The 15,757-nt window shown below is 39.3% G+C and overlaps 1 protein-coding gene across 1 annotated transcript in view; it reads right to left on the reverse strand.

Annotated features, from left to right (window-relative positions):
- The window catches only part of oprl1 (opiate receptor-like 1), a 66,294-nt gene that overhangs the window by 8,284 nt on the left and 42,253 nt on the right, over nt 1-15,757 (reverse strand). Inside the window, exons 3-5 of the mRNA XM_031844560.1 lie at nt 15,079-15,166; nt 12,745-12,927; nt 11,589-11,679 (exon numbers count right to left, since the gene is read on the reverse strand). Of these exons, the coding sequence (XP_031700420.1) occupies nt 11,589-11,679; nt 12,745-12,927; nt 15,079-15,166 (362 nt within the window). The remainder of the gene's footprint in view (nt 1-11,588; nt 11,680-12,744; nt 12,928-15,078; nt 15,167-15,757) is intronic.

Genomic DNA, 15,757 nt, shown 5'->3' on the forward strand with positions numbered 1-15,757 from the left:
AATACAGGGCAGTTTACAGATTTGAAATACCAGTCATCTTGGGTTATCATTTCATGACTTTAACAATCTTACATTGATTTTTTTTCATGTGAAAATGTTTCACATTGGTAACATTTTACATTGTTCAAATTTAAGTATTAAACTTTCATGGCTGCATACAATTTTGTAAAACTTGAAAATCTGCCATTTGGAACTTATAAGCATTAAAGCATTGAACTGCCTCCACAGCAAATTAATACTGTCTTCCTTAGTGAGCCACGTGTAATGAGACAAAGAAAAAAACATCTCACGTACATACTTATTTTCTGACAATCCACTCGTCAAAGAAAAAAAAAATGGTCCAAACAACTATATATTACATTTTAGACATGTTCTGGTTCTGAGATATCCGCCGCTAGACACATTTCGTGTTTCACCTCTGAAGTGAGCGCAGGTAAAAGAAACGTTTTTTTTTTTTCCTGAGGTTGTTTGCAAGGCCAAGAAATCAATTACCAAAAAACAATAAGCAATGAGGCTTTTAAGTGTAGCAGGGTGTTGAGAACTCTTCAACCACTCTATGTGCGTCTTCTAGTTACTGTGATTATAATAATTATCCTGCACTAAGAAGTGTGTCTTAAATTAATTGTACAATCCTCTCATGAGCACAACTTCCAATAAATCATTGTCCCACTTGAAGCGATGCTTTAAAACCATAATCTTACCATATCTACAATTAGCTGTGATGGTTTCCATATTTTCAAGTAAATTCAGAGCATATCTATTAATGAGGGATTACCTCCACAAGGCTCTTAACATGGCGACAGCTGAGCCGGCAGCGAGCCATTAATCATGCCAGCAGTTGATCGTGCTAGCAGTTGATCGTGCTAACAGCGGTAAATGTGTAAACAATGTTAATAGTGCTGACACAGCCAACAGAGTTCATACTGTAAGTGAAAACCACAGGGTGGCTGTTATGCGTCTGCTAGGATGCTGTTGGTCGCGATGGCGTTAGCAGCGGGTGTGCACACACTGTTGGACCAGCTACGTAAACAAAGCACGGAGAAACTTGGATTACAACACACACAGACAGAAAGTGATTCTCTGCTCAGGATGCCATTACTATATCTTATATATTTGTTTGCTGCGACGATATTAATGCTCGAAATTTGGAATGCTCTGAATTTAGCACCTTTAATCAACTAATTAATCAATAAATTAAATGGTATTTTTGTCTTATTTTCCCCCCCACCAAAGACACAAGCAACTTCTTATACTTATGATGTAGTGGCTCTGGCTATAAAAGAAACATAAATGTAGTATCGTGTTTTGAGTTAAATCCTTGAACTGTGTTTGCACCGGTAAGATAACAGGACGTACCTACACACACCGCAGAATAGACTGCATAAATACTGGCGGGAGCTAGATCAAACAAATAGGAATAGGGACTGTTGAAAGAAAAAGTTGATCTATTATTCCAATTGGTGGATGCTTTATAGTGTGTGGGTGTTCCCAGTAAAAATGGAAGCCGTAGCCTCCACTCCATTACTGCCACGTTCCAGCCATTGATCAAAAGCACAGTAAAAGGCTGTGTGAAAGGACAGGAACAGTAATAACTTGCAAGGCAGTGAAGTTTATGTGTTTTATAAAAATGGCTGTAAATCGCTATCTGATCTTAAACCTAAAGGAAAGCAGCACCAGCAAATATAATAATGGTATTCATCCCTGTGGGGAAATACTTCTTCCTCATAGAGGGTCAGAGGGCATGCCGACATGTTATAAGTAGTATAAAAGAAAAGCAAAGTTGCCGCTCCATTTTTAATCCATTCAACAGTTTTGTTTTCTGGTGTTGTTTCTACAAGGGGATGCTAACGTGACCAGATCCTCTTCTTATTTCTACCTTCATTTCATCTTCCCCTTCTCATCCGTCTTGATCTTCAGGAAACTACTTACTCTTTGTCTCTTTCCCTCCATTCTTCAGACTTTGCTGACATTTCTGAGAGCAAACCTTGTTGACATTTTGATTTATTCTCTCTAACTTCATTCTCATTCTTCTCAGAGACAGGCTGACAGCTTGTCAGTATACTGATACACACCACAACATGTAGACCTGAATAACTACAGATTCAGCTTCTAAACAGCTACATCATGAGCATAAAACACTTTACAAGGGACTTTTAAAAAGGGACAGGACTAAAGAAATACTTGACCAAATTAAGAGATAAACCATGTTGACTAAGAGTAATGACTAAAAGTTGACCAAAATGTTTTGCTGACTAAAACTGGACTAAAACTAGGAAGCATTCTTGTCAAAAGACGAAGACTTAGACTGAATCTAAAATAGATGCAAAATGAACACTGCTTGAAACGTAATTGAGAATGTAGCTCAGCTGTGTGAAAGCATCATTCTGTAGGAGAAAGGATTTTACAGACAGTTTCCAACTCAATGAAACTTGAAATCCCAGCCAACCAGTGGGAGTAACTTACTTGGCAAATTTGTGTGATTCAAATAGATCTGTGCAGATAACGCCTCACTAAACGCGATTAAAATAGACTTGAAGCATTAAAACACCGGGGTTACTATGGATTGACAAATTGATTAAAATAGGTGCGTAATTGTTCATGTTGCATGTGGGGACGTCTAAAATGCTTCCAAAAGCGACTCCTTTAAGGATTGGCTATAAGTCATTAGTATTCATCCTCTGGGGACCATGAATGTCTGTACAAAATGTCATGTCAATGTAAGTCATTTGATTCTAACAAGTATTGCCATGAAGCCAGTATTTCTGGCATCAATTTGGGCTCTGGTAATATACGATGGGCAATTGTGATGGGATACCAATTTTCCATTGCTCATAAGTCGAAGCTGCACAATCCAACTACTGTCAAGTATGTCCTGGGCTACATAGCACTGTGGCTCTGTTCTCAGACAGGTATTTGAAGTGAACTGTTCTTATTTTCTTCTCTTGCCCCTCTCCTCCCCCTGCTTTTAAGAGAAAAGGACATCCTATGTTGCCATTATTTAGGCCTAGAGCAATGGTAACTGAAGTTGTTTTCAGACAAGAGATAAAATAAGTTTTTCCAGTGCCAAATAAAAAAAAAAGGCCAAGGACAGACATATATAGAAAGTGCATTTGTATAAGCTGTGTTCATGAGTCTCAGGCATGTACAAAATAAGCCTGAAGCCAGTTGTTTATACGTGAACCTATCACATATGAAGTGTATCTCTGTGGCTTCCAGCTGTGTCAGCTTCTTAAGCTCCTGGTTGACAAATGGCTCCGACAGTTGCTAAACTGGGCTTATACATGAGCCATGTTTGCTCTTGTTGACCTGCTCTTGCATGCAGACCTTGCAGCTCTAGATGGGTCTTTACAGACACTTCCCTGTTGCTTACTGTCTCGACTCAAGGATGTTCAGTACAACCACTTTTTGATAGTTAACCACAGCTTTCATAAAGATACATTGAAGACATGTTTATGTCACCTGGACTGGAATTTGCTCCACAACATCAGCTCTCTATGACTGTTAGCTCTGTGTTCATTTCACAGTTCTCGTGTTTGTGAGAGGAAGAAGAGTTTTGATTGTCTGTCACTACATGTACTTTGACACTGATCCAGATGAAAACTTTCATTTTCTATGATTAAACATGTAGAGGTTTATGCAGCCTGCCTGGAATTTTGTGCGATTTCTAGTCCACTATCAGGTTTGACAATTCCTAAAAGCAGAGCCCAGACGGTAACACCAAACCAGAATTAACGAGACAATTTGAAAATAAAAGCTGTGTTGATAGCCTTCATAATCTGTTAATGCGTGTCTGGGAACTATTAGCATGTTTTGTCCTGTGTATGACATTTGCATGTCTACAGGTCATCACACCGTAGCTTCAGGCAAAACATATGGGGTTAAAAAAGATGTTGCATGACGTGTGTGTGCGTGTCAGTGCGATTCAGACACTTCCACAAGTTGGCATGTGTGTGTGTAGGTGTTTTCCATGCGTGTGTCCTCTATACATGTGTGTATCCATGGGCATGTCTGCCTTCTCAATTTGTGTATTCTGAGTTCGTGTGTGTGTGTGCATGCGTGTGTCCTTGGGCAATACAGCACTTGTCATAAAAAGTTTTATCAGGTTGTGTAAGCAACAGAGGGGGCACATAACAGACACAGACACACACACACGCACAGATTCCAAATGGTATTTCTCAGTTACAGTTCTCTTCCATCACTTCACCTTGTTGATAAAGTTATCTCTGCACTTGATAATAATGAATTTACTTGCAGTATTTTCGTAGACCTTTCAAACGCCTTTGATACAGTAAACAATGATATTTTATTGGAAAAGTTGCAGAAATGAAAAAGGAATTTGACTCCAACGCGAAAACCGGAGTCAAATTCCTTGTATACTGTACATGGCCAATAAAGCTGAGTCTGATAAATATGGTTACAATAATATTACATACAAATGGTTAAAAAATGATGTCTCCAAAAGAAGACAGTTTGTTTGTGTTAAGGGTTGTTATTCCAACAAAGCCAGACTAATATGTGGGGTTCCACAGGGGTCCATTATTATTTCTCTTTTTGTTGAGCAACCTTGGTGCTAACAGAACATTATACATTATGTGCTTCGCTAGTCTCTATTGAAAAGAAAACAACGTTTTAAAGATGGTTAAAATGTGTGGCTGAGGGAATATTAAAAGCGGCACTCAATACCCTGACTATGTGGAGGACGTGTTTATTCCACTCACAAAACTGAAAACAAATTGTCTGATGATAAGAGTTAACTTTACCAATAGAGTCACATTACATTGGTGTCAATCTTTACATTGTATATAGTCACATCTTAAGTTAGCTTATGGTAGCAAAAATGCTGGCTAACTAAAGAATAGCTAATGCTACATCAAGAAGAGTTGGCCTAATGGCAGATCACCAACGTCAGCAAGGTTCAATTCCTTTCAAAGATGATAATGATAATATTTCTTTAGATATACAGGAAGTCAAACACCCCGATGGGTCCACGTCCATGCTGTGGGCTTCTTGAAGGTATATTGTCTGATGCCCAAAATCAAATAAACACTGCGGCACCGGGCTTAACGAAACCATATAGCCGGCGTTGCCATGTCTCTTTTTGTCACGCTTGTCTGACCTAAAACAGTACGGGGCGCGGGACTTTGGATCTATCAATTGACCATTTAAAGCTATATGTTCGAGGGAGCTCTGGAATAATTCGAGCAGCAACACAGGCACGCATGTGATGTAATCAAGGTGAACACAGTGGGCATCTGTGTGTAATGACACTGCGTTCTGGTGTGGCTTATCTCCATTCAAAGGTGTTGATAAGGCAGATTTAATAACACATGTGTCTTGCTGCCTTCAGATAGCTGCATGCATTTAATAAACTGAGCAGGAGTTTAGGGTGCAGAGTAATAGTGTTGGAAATTACCACAGTGCACACTTTTATGAATATGACTGGATGTTACTGGATATCTGATAGTTAAACAGCTCATCAATGAACCTGTGATTGTGCCTATGAAGGAAACATCTGATGCCAATCAGCTAATACAAGCTGCATGCTATGCTCCATGTGACATCTAATTCAAAGCAAGGAATATCAGTCGATCTGTATAGCCTTCTCATGTCTCAAGAGCAATTTATCTGATCAACTGCACACTTGGCAGGTATATTGCTCAGGACCCAAGGGAGGGCTGCAATTTCTCCAGATGGTGGCGCTATAAGTTTAGGTCTGTCACAACGTCACTTGCTCTGTGCGTCGCTAGTTGTACTACGTTACTAGCTCTGACTGAATGCAAACACGTCGGCATCACACCTATCTGTCGTTTGCAGAAGCGTACAATTCCAATCTTTTTCCTGGTTGCTGGGCTGGAAAAAAAGAGATTACAAGTTCAAAATGTAAACAAAACCAAACCCACTGTGTGCTGAAGCAGAACCAATACTTTTCAAACCAAGCGCTATGTAGCTACTCAAACAGTGTAAATTATGTGTGCCTCAAAACTGCAGCACACATTTCTGTGCTGCCAGGAAACACACTTTGACACATTCCCTACAAGTCTTTTGGATGGATTAGTAAGAGCATCTATTAGTGACAGCAGGGTGGCTGCTGATTATAGCCTCCTTCCTGCCACCATGTCCTTGGGCAAGGCTTTTGACCCCAATTACTGAGAGCGGCATGCCGTGACTCTCTCTGCAGCTGTCAGGTTATGAAGCTGCTCTGTTTGTTTAAATGGCGACAGGAAGAGATGAAAAGAGGAATAGAAGTGGATTTTTTTTGTACAGCTAGTAGTCACAATGATGATAAACAAACAGCTACAGGACAAGACCAACACTTTGTTATATACATAAGAAGCAGAGCAGAGGAAAGATGGGAAGAAAAAATAAATTAGATGATAGAGGAGCAACACATGGATAAGAAGAATGGAGAGAGTATGCAAGAGGAGAGTTGTGGCAAAAAGAAGAGGATAACAGAGAGAATGAAAGATAATACAACAAGGGAGGAGAATGAGATATGAATCTGAATAATGTGATGACACATGGATTCAAATGAAATGATAGATATGAGAATGAGAATAAAAGGAAAGTAGTGACAGAAGAGACACTAGAGAGACTGATATGAGAACGACATGATGAGTTGAGAATAGAATAAAAATGAAATGAAGGGGATGGAATAAGATGAGAATGAAATGAGAAAGAAATGCCAAAGATGAATGCAATTAAAATGAAATTGACTTGATGAGATTGTAACGAAGCGGATACAACTGAAATGGATGAGCTGAGAATTAAATGAGGGAGAAATGATTAAGATGAGAATGGAATTGAGATGATAATGGCAGTCATAAGATCACAGAGATCAGCATGAGATGAATTTGATTATGTTAAGATGTAAATTCAAATAAGGTAAAGAGAATAAAATACAAAGGAACAAATAAGAGATGAATGAGATAAAACAGGAGATGCATAAAGCAAACCGGAGAGCAGAGAAATAGCTCAGCTGTCGAGTAGACTAATAAAAATGATTATAGAATTAGGCTGTAGCTGCGGGCTGAGACTGGATCAATATCTAACCACTGGGCCTCTTATTCCCCTGCTAGCTGCAGCATATTACTCGGTTTAACTGCAAAATAGCCTTGATTATACCGTGCCATGTGTGGGCATGTGGAAAATCACTGTCTGTTTAAGTTAGTGATTTTCTTTATGTTTAGGAATAATATAAATATTAATAGCATTATTGTTGTTTTTCCCCTCTTTGTGCCAAACCATTTCATCTTCTAATCAGTCAGCATTTATTTTCTATGTGTAATAATTCTCAAAAAACAGATTAGCATGACACAGAAAGTATAAATTAGTATTAGGAGACAGCTTTAAGCTAAAATGGTTTAGTAAATTACGGTCCCATTTAGAGTAAAATAGTCAGTTCAGGGTGTGGCTACCTTGTGAACAATGTGAGGCTACCACTGCAGTGTTCGGTCTGGGAGTTGTCTGTGTTTTCACCTAAGAACTTTAACCCTTTCACAGTGTGTTTTCAGTTGCTTTAATTGAGCCTGGTGGAAATAAAAGCATTAGTGACCACTTATGAAATATAGGTTTGTTTACCCTGCACTGCAGCGAGATTATGACAATGTCAGGAGTTCACATGAAAATAACGGAATCACTTCTCACACAAAAGTCTATCTTGTCAGGCTTCAGGTAATGTGTTTGTGTCCAGTCAGCCAAAGCACTGACCAATCGGTGTCCAGGGAGGAGCTAGTGGCAGCTAGGTGTGAGAAGAGAGAAGAGACAGAGAGACGAATGTTCGTTTCAAATAACAGTGACGACTCCTGAAGAGGTTAGCGTAGATGCTGCAAGTTATAACACAACTGGAAAGTATTTCTTTATTGAAAGAATAGCAAAGAACTGCACTAAAGGCTTTTTTATTGCTCTTCTTCTGATTCGCTTCGGTAATAGTTTGATTGACAGATGGTTCATAAGATCACCTGCCCCGTATTTATTTTTAAACTCCTGCCCTTTTTTAAATAGTTTCTAATGACAGCTTCTAAATAAATTCAAACTATACTCGACTTCTAGATGTATTTGACCTTCAAGATGTAAAACGCTATCTTTTGGCCAATAAAACCAAAAAATAAACTACACTTGTATATATATCAGTGGCGGGCCGTGCATTTAATACCTGGACCTTCACTGCTGTCCTGCAGCTGAAATACCACCTTATAACCACATTGTGGCGGAGCAGCTGTTATTCATTTTTAAGGCTGTAACTATGTACATCTTCGTATTAAACCGTTCAGTACGAGTCGTCTGAATAATGATTGCATTTAGAAAATGCAAAAGCCTAAATTCAGGAAAATATAATGTTCTCAGCTGGTCTGGCTGTGGGATCCACAGTCATTCCTTAATGACAAGCTGCAACCCAAAGAGATTAACATAGGATTTTACTTTCACAATTTGAGCGTTGATCGTACTGCTCTGCAATGTCTTTCCTCGGCTCAGGTTCCTCTATCATGGTGCATCTCACTCAGTCAGAATGCATTTTGATTGGCTGAGCTGCATCATGTGATTCACTACCCATCAGCCTCTGCTGGCTGTTAAGTTTCGTTTCACGATAGTCACGTGCTCGCCCACTGACCAATCACAGCACACTCTGTACCTCGCGGGAAAGCTACACACGGACACTGAGCGGCATGTAATGCTGACGTCATTATAGGCCGGCGCGCAGGCTCTGATAGTCAAAGAATACGCCCAACATGTCAAACTAAAGATCTGATTGGTTGAACACTATGACAATCAACAATATCGTCCCCATTCACTTTAATCTGCACTGGATGCATTTGAGACTCTGCAGGCCTCGGGCCTCTCTTCTTACCTAGAGACACAGAGGTGAAATCTGATTGGATAAAAGCTCTACTTAAAACAAGCTGCACTGCAAGCAGAGCAACTGAGGAAGACAGTAGCTGTGCAATGAGAAAATAAGATAATGGGAAAAATATTTTTATAAATTATAATACATGTAATGTATTTAAGAAAAATTATTAAATTATAAAATAGATTTTTTATTTTTTTATTTTTTTATTTTTTTTAATATATATAGCTTTGTGATTCTGTTTAGGCCAGCAGAGAAGGCCTTGCAGGCCCTGACGGCCCGCCACTGATATATATAATATAATGCTTTATGATTTCTTAAGAATTTCAACAATTGTAATATAAATTAGAACATTAAAGTCATCCTCCCCTTTCTAACTTTAACTAAAATGTTATAAACAGTTAGGGCCCTCTGTCATAACACAAATGAGTAATTCAGCTCAACAGACAGTGTGTTAAAACTGCAGTGGGCAGGATTTCTACTGTTCCAAAACAATAGAGGCCAGAAATGTAGTTTAACGAGCCATAAATCTCAGCAGCTGCTGAAGAGACTTCGAGCTACTAGCAGGCCTATCAATTAACAGCCCTGACCGCATATTTGTTCACTTTCTACTTTGGCTTTTTATACACCCTACTGCCCCTTTAAGGTCATTTGAAATTCTTTGTGCACCTGTTACCATATAAACTGAGCAGAATCATTTGAATTGTTTGGCCTTTTTAGGAGAAGAGCTGCCATCTGTGAGCTGTAAACTCCAACAGCTAGTGTGTCATGACATCCCCGGCTGCCAGCACGATCAGATCACACACAAGCACACAAATGTTCATCATCACTCTGACACAACCCTATAAGGCAAGTGCCCTGCTTTGAAGCACAAAGCACACACACACACACACACACACACACACACACGCACACACAGAGCTTATCATGTGAATAGAAGAAGAACCCAGCTGGATCCTCTCAGCAGAAACTGATAAGCAGCTATAAGAGGAGAAATGAAATGAGTCTATTTCAAACTGAGAATGAAGCTACAGTTATCCATCAGGTGTTATCGGGTATCAAAGAGACTGAGATACACAACCTAACCAAAACATGTTTTTTTGGCATTGTACAGTAAATATACATTTCATAAATATGTCTCATATCATGAGCCTCTTATTATGCTTGCAGAAACACACAATGTCACATGGTTGTGAAACGATTAAGGCAACAAATCTACTTGTTTTGTGTTCAAATAATAATGCATCAACCGTAAGTAACAACCATAACAATGTAACAAGTGTAAAAAAATAACAACCAAAGATTATTACGTTGCAGGGACAGCAGTCTCCTGTGAAAGTCCTGTTTGTTTGACTCCTCCCACCAGCCATTAGTGGACTTTCTTGCGTGGTATACTCGTTAGAATACCACATAACTTTCAATAACGCTCGCTCAATATAGTCACTTGTTCTGCACTTCACTCGTAATACTACATAACTGGCTCTGACCGAATGCAAAAACATTCAACAGATTTGCAGAAACATGCAAAGACAACATTCTTTTCTGGTGAGAGTCAAACTTTGCAACAGTTACAAACTTATATAAACGTAGGTATTTGGTAAGAATGCAGCAGAAAGTTGCAGCAGCTTTTCGTTAGTTCAAAGGCAGTTTTAATGCATGAAACATGTATCAGTGTCCATTATACAAATGTTCATTGTGCCTTTATTCAGACATGGCAAGACATTTATAGAAGTAGCCTCAATGCTTGCAGAATATTTGGCACCTGGTACATGGAGAGGACAGTGAGTTGAATAGTATGGAAGCAATAACTGTCGTAATTGCGAGGGACACTTGGCCTCATTGTAAATCCACGAATCAATTTTCTCATCAATTTCAACATTTATTAGACAGAGACTATCTGCTGGCTGTTATATGATGTCTGTCAGTGCATAAGCATAAAATGACATAACATTAATTTTGCTGATGTGCGATAATCATTAATGAGAGCTTTAAATATGGTGAAGGAGCACTTTCTGATGATTATTGTGATTGTACAAAACCACTACTACCTCTTATGCCCTACGCCATTAGGAGAATATAAATTGTGATGTATTCCTTACAGTGGTGTAAGAAGGCAAGGTTTTCTACCTTCACTACATTTAATCTCCAATCCAACCCACCCAATGTCATCAAGCTTTTAATAATCAAAACACAACAGCTAATGGCTCATGCTGTTATCTCATTGGCCTGTCAACGTCACCTCTGCTGAATGTTTCAATGAAAGAGATCAAGAGTTGGAAATCTCTTTTTAGTTTGGTAGAAATAAATGTGCACCTGCTGTGTGAAAGTTCATAACAGGAAGCACCATGTGGAGTATCATTTGTCACATGGCAGGGACACGGTTTGAAATCTCTGCACTTTATTTGATAGGAAAGAGGCATCGCGCGACAATGTGTGTTGAGCCTATTAGCCAGATACTGTGCGATAAAAGCTATAAAGACTGGGACAACACTTGTAAATGGGTTCACTAACATCACACCTTCCGAAACAATCTCTTGAAATACAACTTGGATATATATGCAGAAACTGTGTTGCACTGGTTTTTTTTTTGCATATTAATTATACATTAAAATGAACACAATCGCAGAACAAATACATGTAAGGTACAGTTTGTAAGGTGATATATGGCTGTTTGTTTCAAATGCACATGCGGTGAAGGTGCATGTGTGTGTGTGTGTATTTGTGTTTATAACTATAAATTACTTACTGTTATGCTCTTGTTCCTCCTCAACATTTCCCAGGACCATGGCCGGTACGCCAAAGGCTGAAGCCAACACCCACACACAGATATTCACCACCTTGGGACAAGATAACATGATGGTGTTATGTTCACTTGAGCTTAACATTTTAGAGGTAGTATTTTTTTTCTTTCTCACTTTACTGAGCAATTAAAAACACTGTTCAAATGCACATCAGTGAACAATCACAACAGTATCATAGCAGGAAAAGCTCAGTTATAACTTTAATTATTCTAACAATTTCTCTGTTACACTCGGATATTCAAGTAAGCCAGGAGAGTTAGCCAGCATACACAATACCAGTACCCTCTAACTGGTAACCCTCAATGGAATGCTTCTATTTTTGAGTTTGATTCCACAAAATTTTACACCAGGAGTAAGGATGGAGCCCTTTACCAATTTAGCATTGTACACCTATTACACTGTCAGACTCGTGATGAACAAGAACAACCTGGCCTTCATTTTCCACAATTCACACAGGCCTCTGACTGTTGTAGCTATGATGTATAGTAAGTAGAGATGAGGAGCAGACTACAGTGGTCTGGTAAGCTAACTTCTGTTTAACTCAACACCTAATTTTCAAGCTTGTGTTCTGCACAAGCTCCCAAAAAAGGGCCAGGCTTTAAAACCAATCTTTTTAGTGGCCAAACCGTGGAATCAGAATAGCAGGGTCCATCACATGATACCATTGGACCCAAAATGAAATAGCATACACTTTCTTTTTTTCATATCCTCATATGTACATAGATATCCACACAGAATACAGTTCATGGCAATATATAGAAGTATAAATAGACCACAAACTTGTGGGTCATGTAACTCCAGATTTAGTTTTTATTTACCATAATTACTGCAAAAAAATGAATTGTTTCATGTGCAGTAAATGCACGAGACAATGCTATATTGAAAACCTGCTTACTGGTGACTAGTACACATGCAATATAAAAAAACTGACAGGCCCTGTATCTGTTTATCTTTTTTTCAGTTTCCCATCATGACAACAGCACACACAGAGTCAGGTTAAAGGATTGGTATGATGATGTGACTGAAATCTGACCGGCTATCAGCAGTCATTTCAGGGACAATAAGGGTGGATATCGCACTTTGAAATGAAAACGGTTTTACCTTGGCCTTGTGAGGAGTCCTCATGTCCAGCGCTTTGACAGGGTGGCAGACTGCCACGTACCTATCCATACTCATCACTGTCAGGGTGAAGGTGCTGGTGAACATGTTATAGTAGTCGATAGACACCACCGCCTTACACAGAGCGTTCCCGAATGGCCAGAAGCCCAGGAACACATCGGTTCCCTGGAAATATCCGGATATCAAAGAACGAACATATGAATAAAGCTTGAAGCTAGAACAACTCCTCTGTAATATGACTTTGGACAGTTAGCAGTTTTCGATATACAGTCAGGGCCATAAGTATTTGGACTGTGACACAATTATTCTAATTTTGCCTCTTTACATGACTCCAACGGATTTGAAATTAAACAGTCAATACGTGACTTTCAGCTTTAATTCAATGGATATACAATATCACAATAACCATTTAGGAATTACAGCCATTTTTACACAGCCCCCACATTTTCAGAGGCTCGAAAGGCTCAAAAGTAATTGGGCAAACTAAAATAATTGTGTAATCATATAATCATTATTTTTAATACTTTGAGGACAATCCTTTGTAGTCAATGATTGCCTGAAGTCTGGCACCCATAGACATCACCAGACGCTGAGTTTCCTCCCTTGAGATGCTTTGCCAGACCTTTTACTGCAGCCTTCTTCAGCTGCTGCCTGTTTGTGGGTCTTTCTGCCTTCAGTTTTATCTTAAGTAAGTGAAAAGCATGCTCACTTGGGTTCAGATCAGGTGACTGACTTGGCCATTGAAGAATATTCCATTCCTTTGCCTTGAGAAGCTCTTGGGTTGTTTTCACAGTATGTTTTGGGTCATAATCCATCTGCACTGTGAAGCGCCGTCCAATCAGTTTTGCAGCATTATGCTGAATCTGAGCAGATAGTTTAGCCCTAAACACTCATCCTGCTACTTCTATCAGCTGTGACATCACCAATAAACACCAGTGACCCAGTTCCATTGGCAGCCATACAGGCCTATGCCATAGCACTGCCTCCACCATGTTAGACAGATGATGTGGTTTGCTTTGGATCATGAGCCGTTCCTTTCCTTCTCCACACTTTTCTTTTCCCATTATTCTGGTAAAAGTGAATCTTAGTTTCATCTGTCCAAAGAATCTTTTTCCAAAACTGGTCAGGCTGTTCAGATGTTTTCTGGCAAAGTCTAATTGAACCGTTACCAGTGGTTTGCACCTTGTTGTAAACTCTCTGTATTTAGATTCATGAAGGCGTCTCTCGATTGTAGACTTCGATAATGGCACGCCTACCTCCTCCAGAGTGTTCTTGATTTAGGAAGAAGTTATGAAGGTTATATATTCTGCAACCATCCACTTTAGATGTCTTCCATGGTCTTCTGGGCCTTTTGGTGTTGGTGAGCTTGTCAGTGCATTCCTTCTCTTTAAGAATGTACCAAACTGTTTAATTGGCCAATCCTAATGTTTCTGCTATCTGACTGATAGGTTTGTTAAGATTTTTCAGACTAATAATGGCCTCCTTCACTTGCATTGACACCTTTTTGGTCCGCATGCTGAGAGTTCCAAGGACCAGCTACCAAATGCAAATTAAACATTTTGAATCAACTCCAGACCTATTATCTGCATCATTTGTCATGAAATAGTGACAGAACAGGCCACACCTGTCTATGAAGCCGTTTGTCAGATAATTCTGTAATTACTTTCAAGCCTCTGGAAATGTGGGGGGCTGTGTAAAAATGGCTGTAATTCCTAAACGGTTATTGTGATTTTTTTTTTGTTATATCCATTAAATTAAAGCTGAAAGTCTACACTTCAACCACATATTGACTGGTTAATTTCAGATTTACCAAACAACATTCTGACCAGTGACACTGCTTGACAAGGTACAAAGCAATGAATCCCTCAAATGATGATGATGTTTTCATATAAATCATAGAACAATTTGTGTGTATGTTACTATGTAAAAATTATGGAGTACAGTACGCTAACCTAATCTCACTGGAGGAAAAGTTGCATTCGGAAATCTTGCATGAGAGAATGTGCACGAAAGACTTTGTTGTCTTGGAGTACAGAAAGTGTAGCTCAGCATCATCTAAAATATATTCTATGTTATGGCTGAGGGCTAACCCCCTCTTGAGATTTGAGAAAGAGACTTCTCTTTGAGCAAGACACACAATAATAAACAGGATCAAGCGATTTAGACACAAAAATGTAAAAAATGGGTCCAGGTTGAAAATTACAGACGTTAACTTTAATGCCATTTTAAGATTAGGCAAAAATAATAGTTCAGGAAACAGTGTAAAAAGTTAAGGGCGATACTTTTAAATACTTGTGTAATATGTGTAAGTCATACCTGGAAAGGTAAAGTAGCCAGGAACAAAGAGTCAGCAAGAGCCAGGTTAAAAATGTAGATGTTAGTGGCCGTTTTCATCTTTGTGTATCTGAGGAGAGAGAAAGCACAGCAACACAGAAGTTCAGTCAAATGATGAAGCTTGAGCACGGCAGCTCACTTCACTGTAGGTCACACACACATTTAACACCTTAATCAAGAGTCTGCAGCCAAGTCCAGCCTGCTTGACAGACAGAGACATCTGTGGGGCGGCAGGTGCTTAGTACCATTAGATTACACAGTGTCTTTGTGAGGTGCTGCTGCTAAAATTGCCACTTTAACGTGTGCAGGTTTTGAGACTAAAAAGACGGTCTAGCATCAGACTACAAAAAAAAAAAAAAGGTGAGGTGGTCTCGTTCAGGTGTGGACTCGGCAGCAGCCTGATGTGAAACTGTAGTCTGTGTTGCTACTTTCTGTGGTCTTCTTGTTTCCGCTGTCTTGTTTCTGATAGTTCTGAGTTATCTGTTGGTGGATTGCAGGGAGTACTCCAGGTGGTGGTCCAGTGTATGTCTTGCCCTGAGGGTTCCCTCCTATTTTATCTTGCTGGCTTGTCTCTCTCCATAACTTTTTTTAACATGATTTTTTTCTTTTAATATACACACACACACACACACACACACACACACACACACACACACACACA

This window comes from Anarrhichthys ocellatus, unplaced genomic scaffold, assembly GCF_004355925.1.
Source record: "Anarrhichthys ocellatus isolate YVR2014 unplaced genomic scaffold, GSC_Weel_1.0 scaffold5, whole genome shotgun sequence".
Lineage (NCBI taxonomy): Eukaryota > Metazoa > Chordata > Actinopteri > Perciformes > Anarhichadidae > Anarrhichthys > Anarrhichthys ocellatus.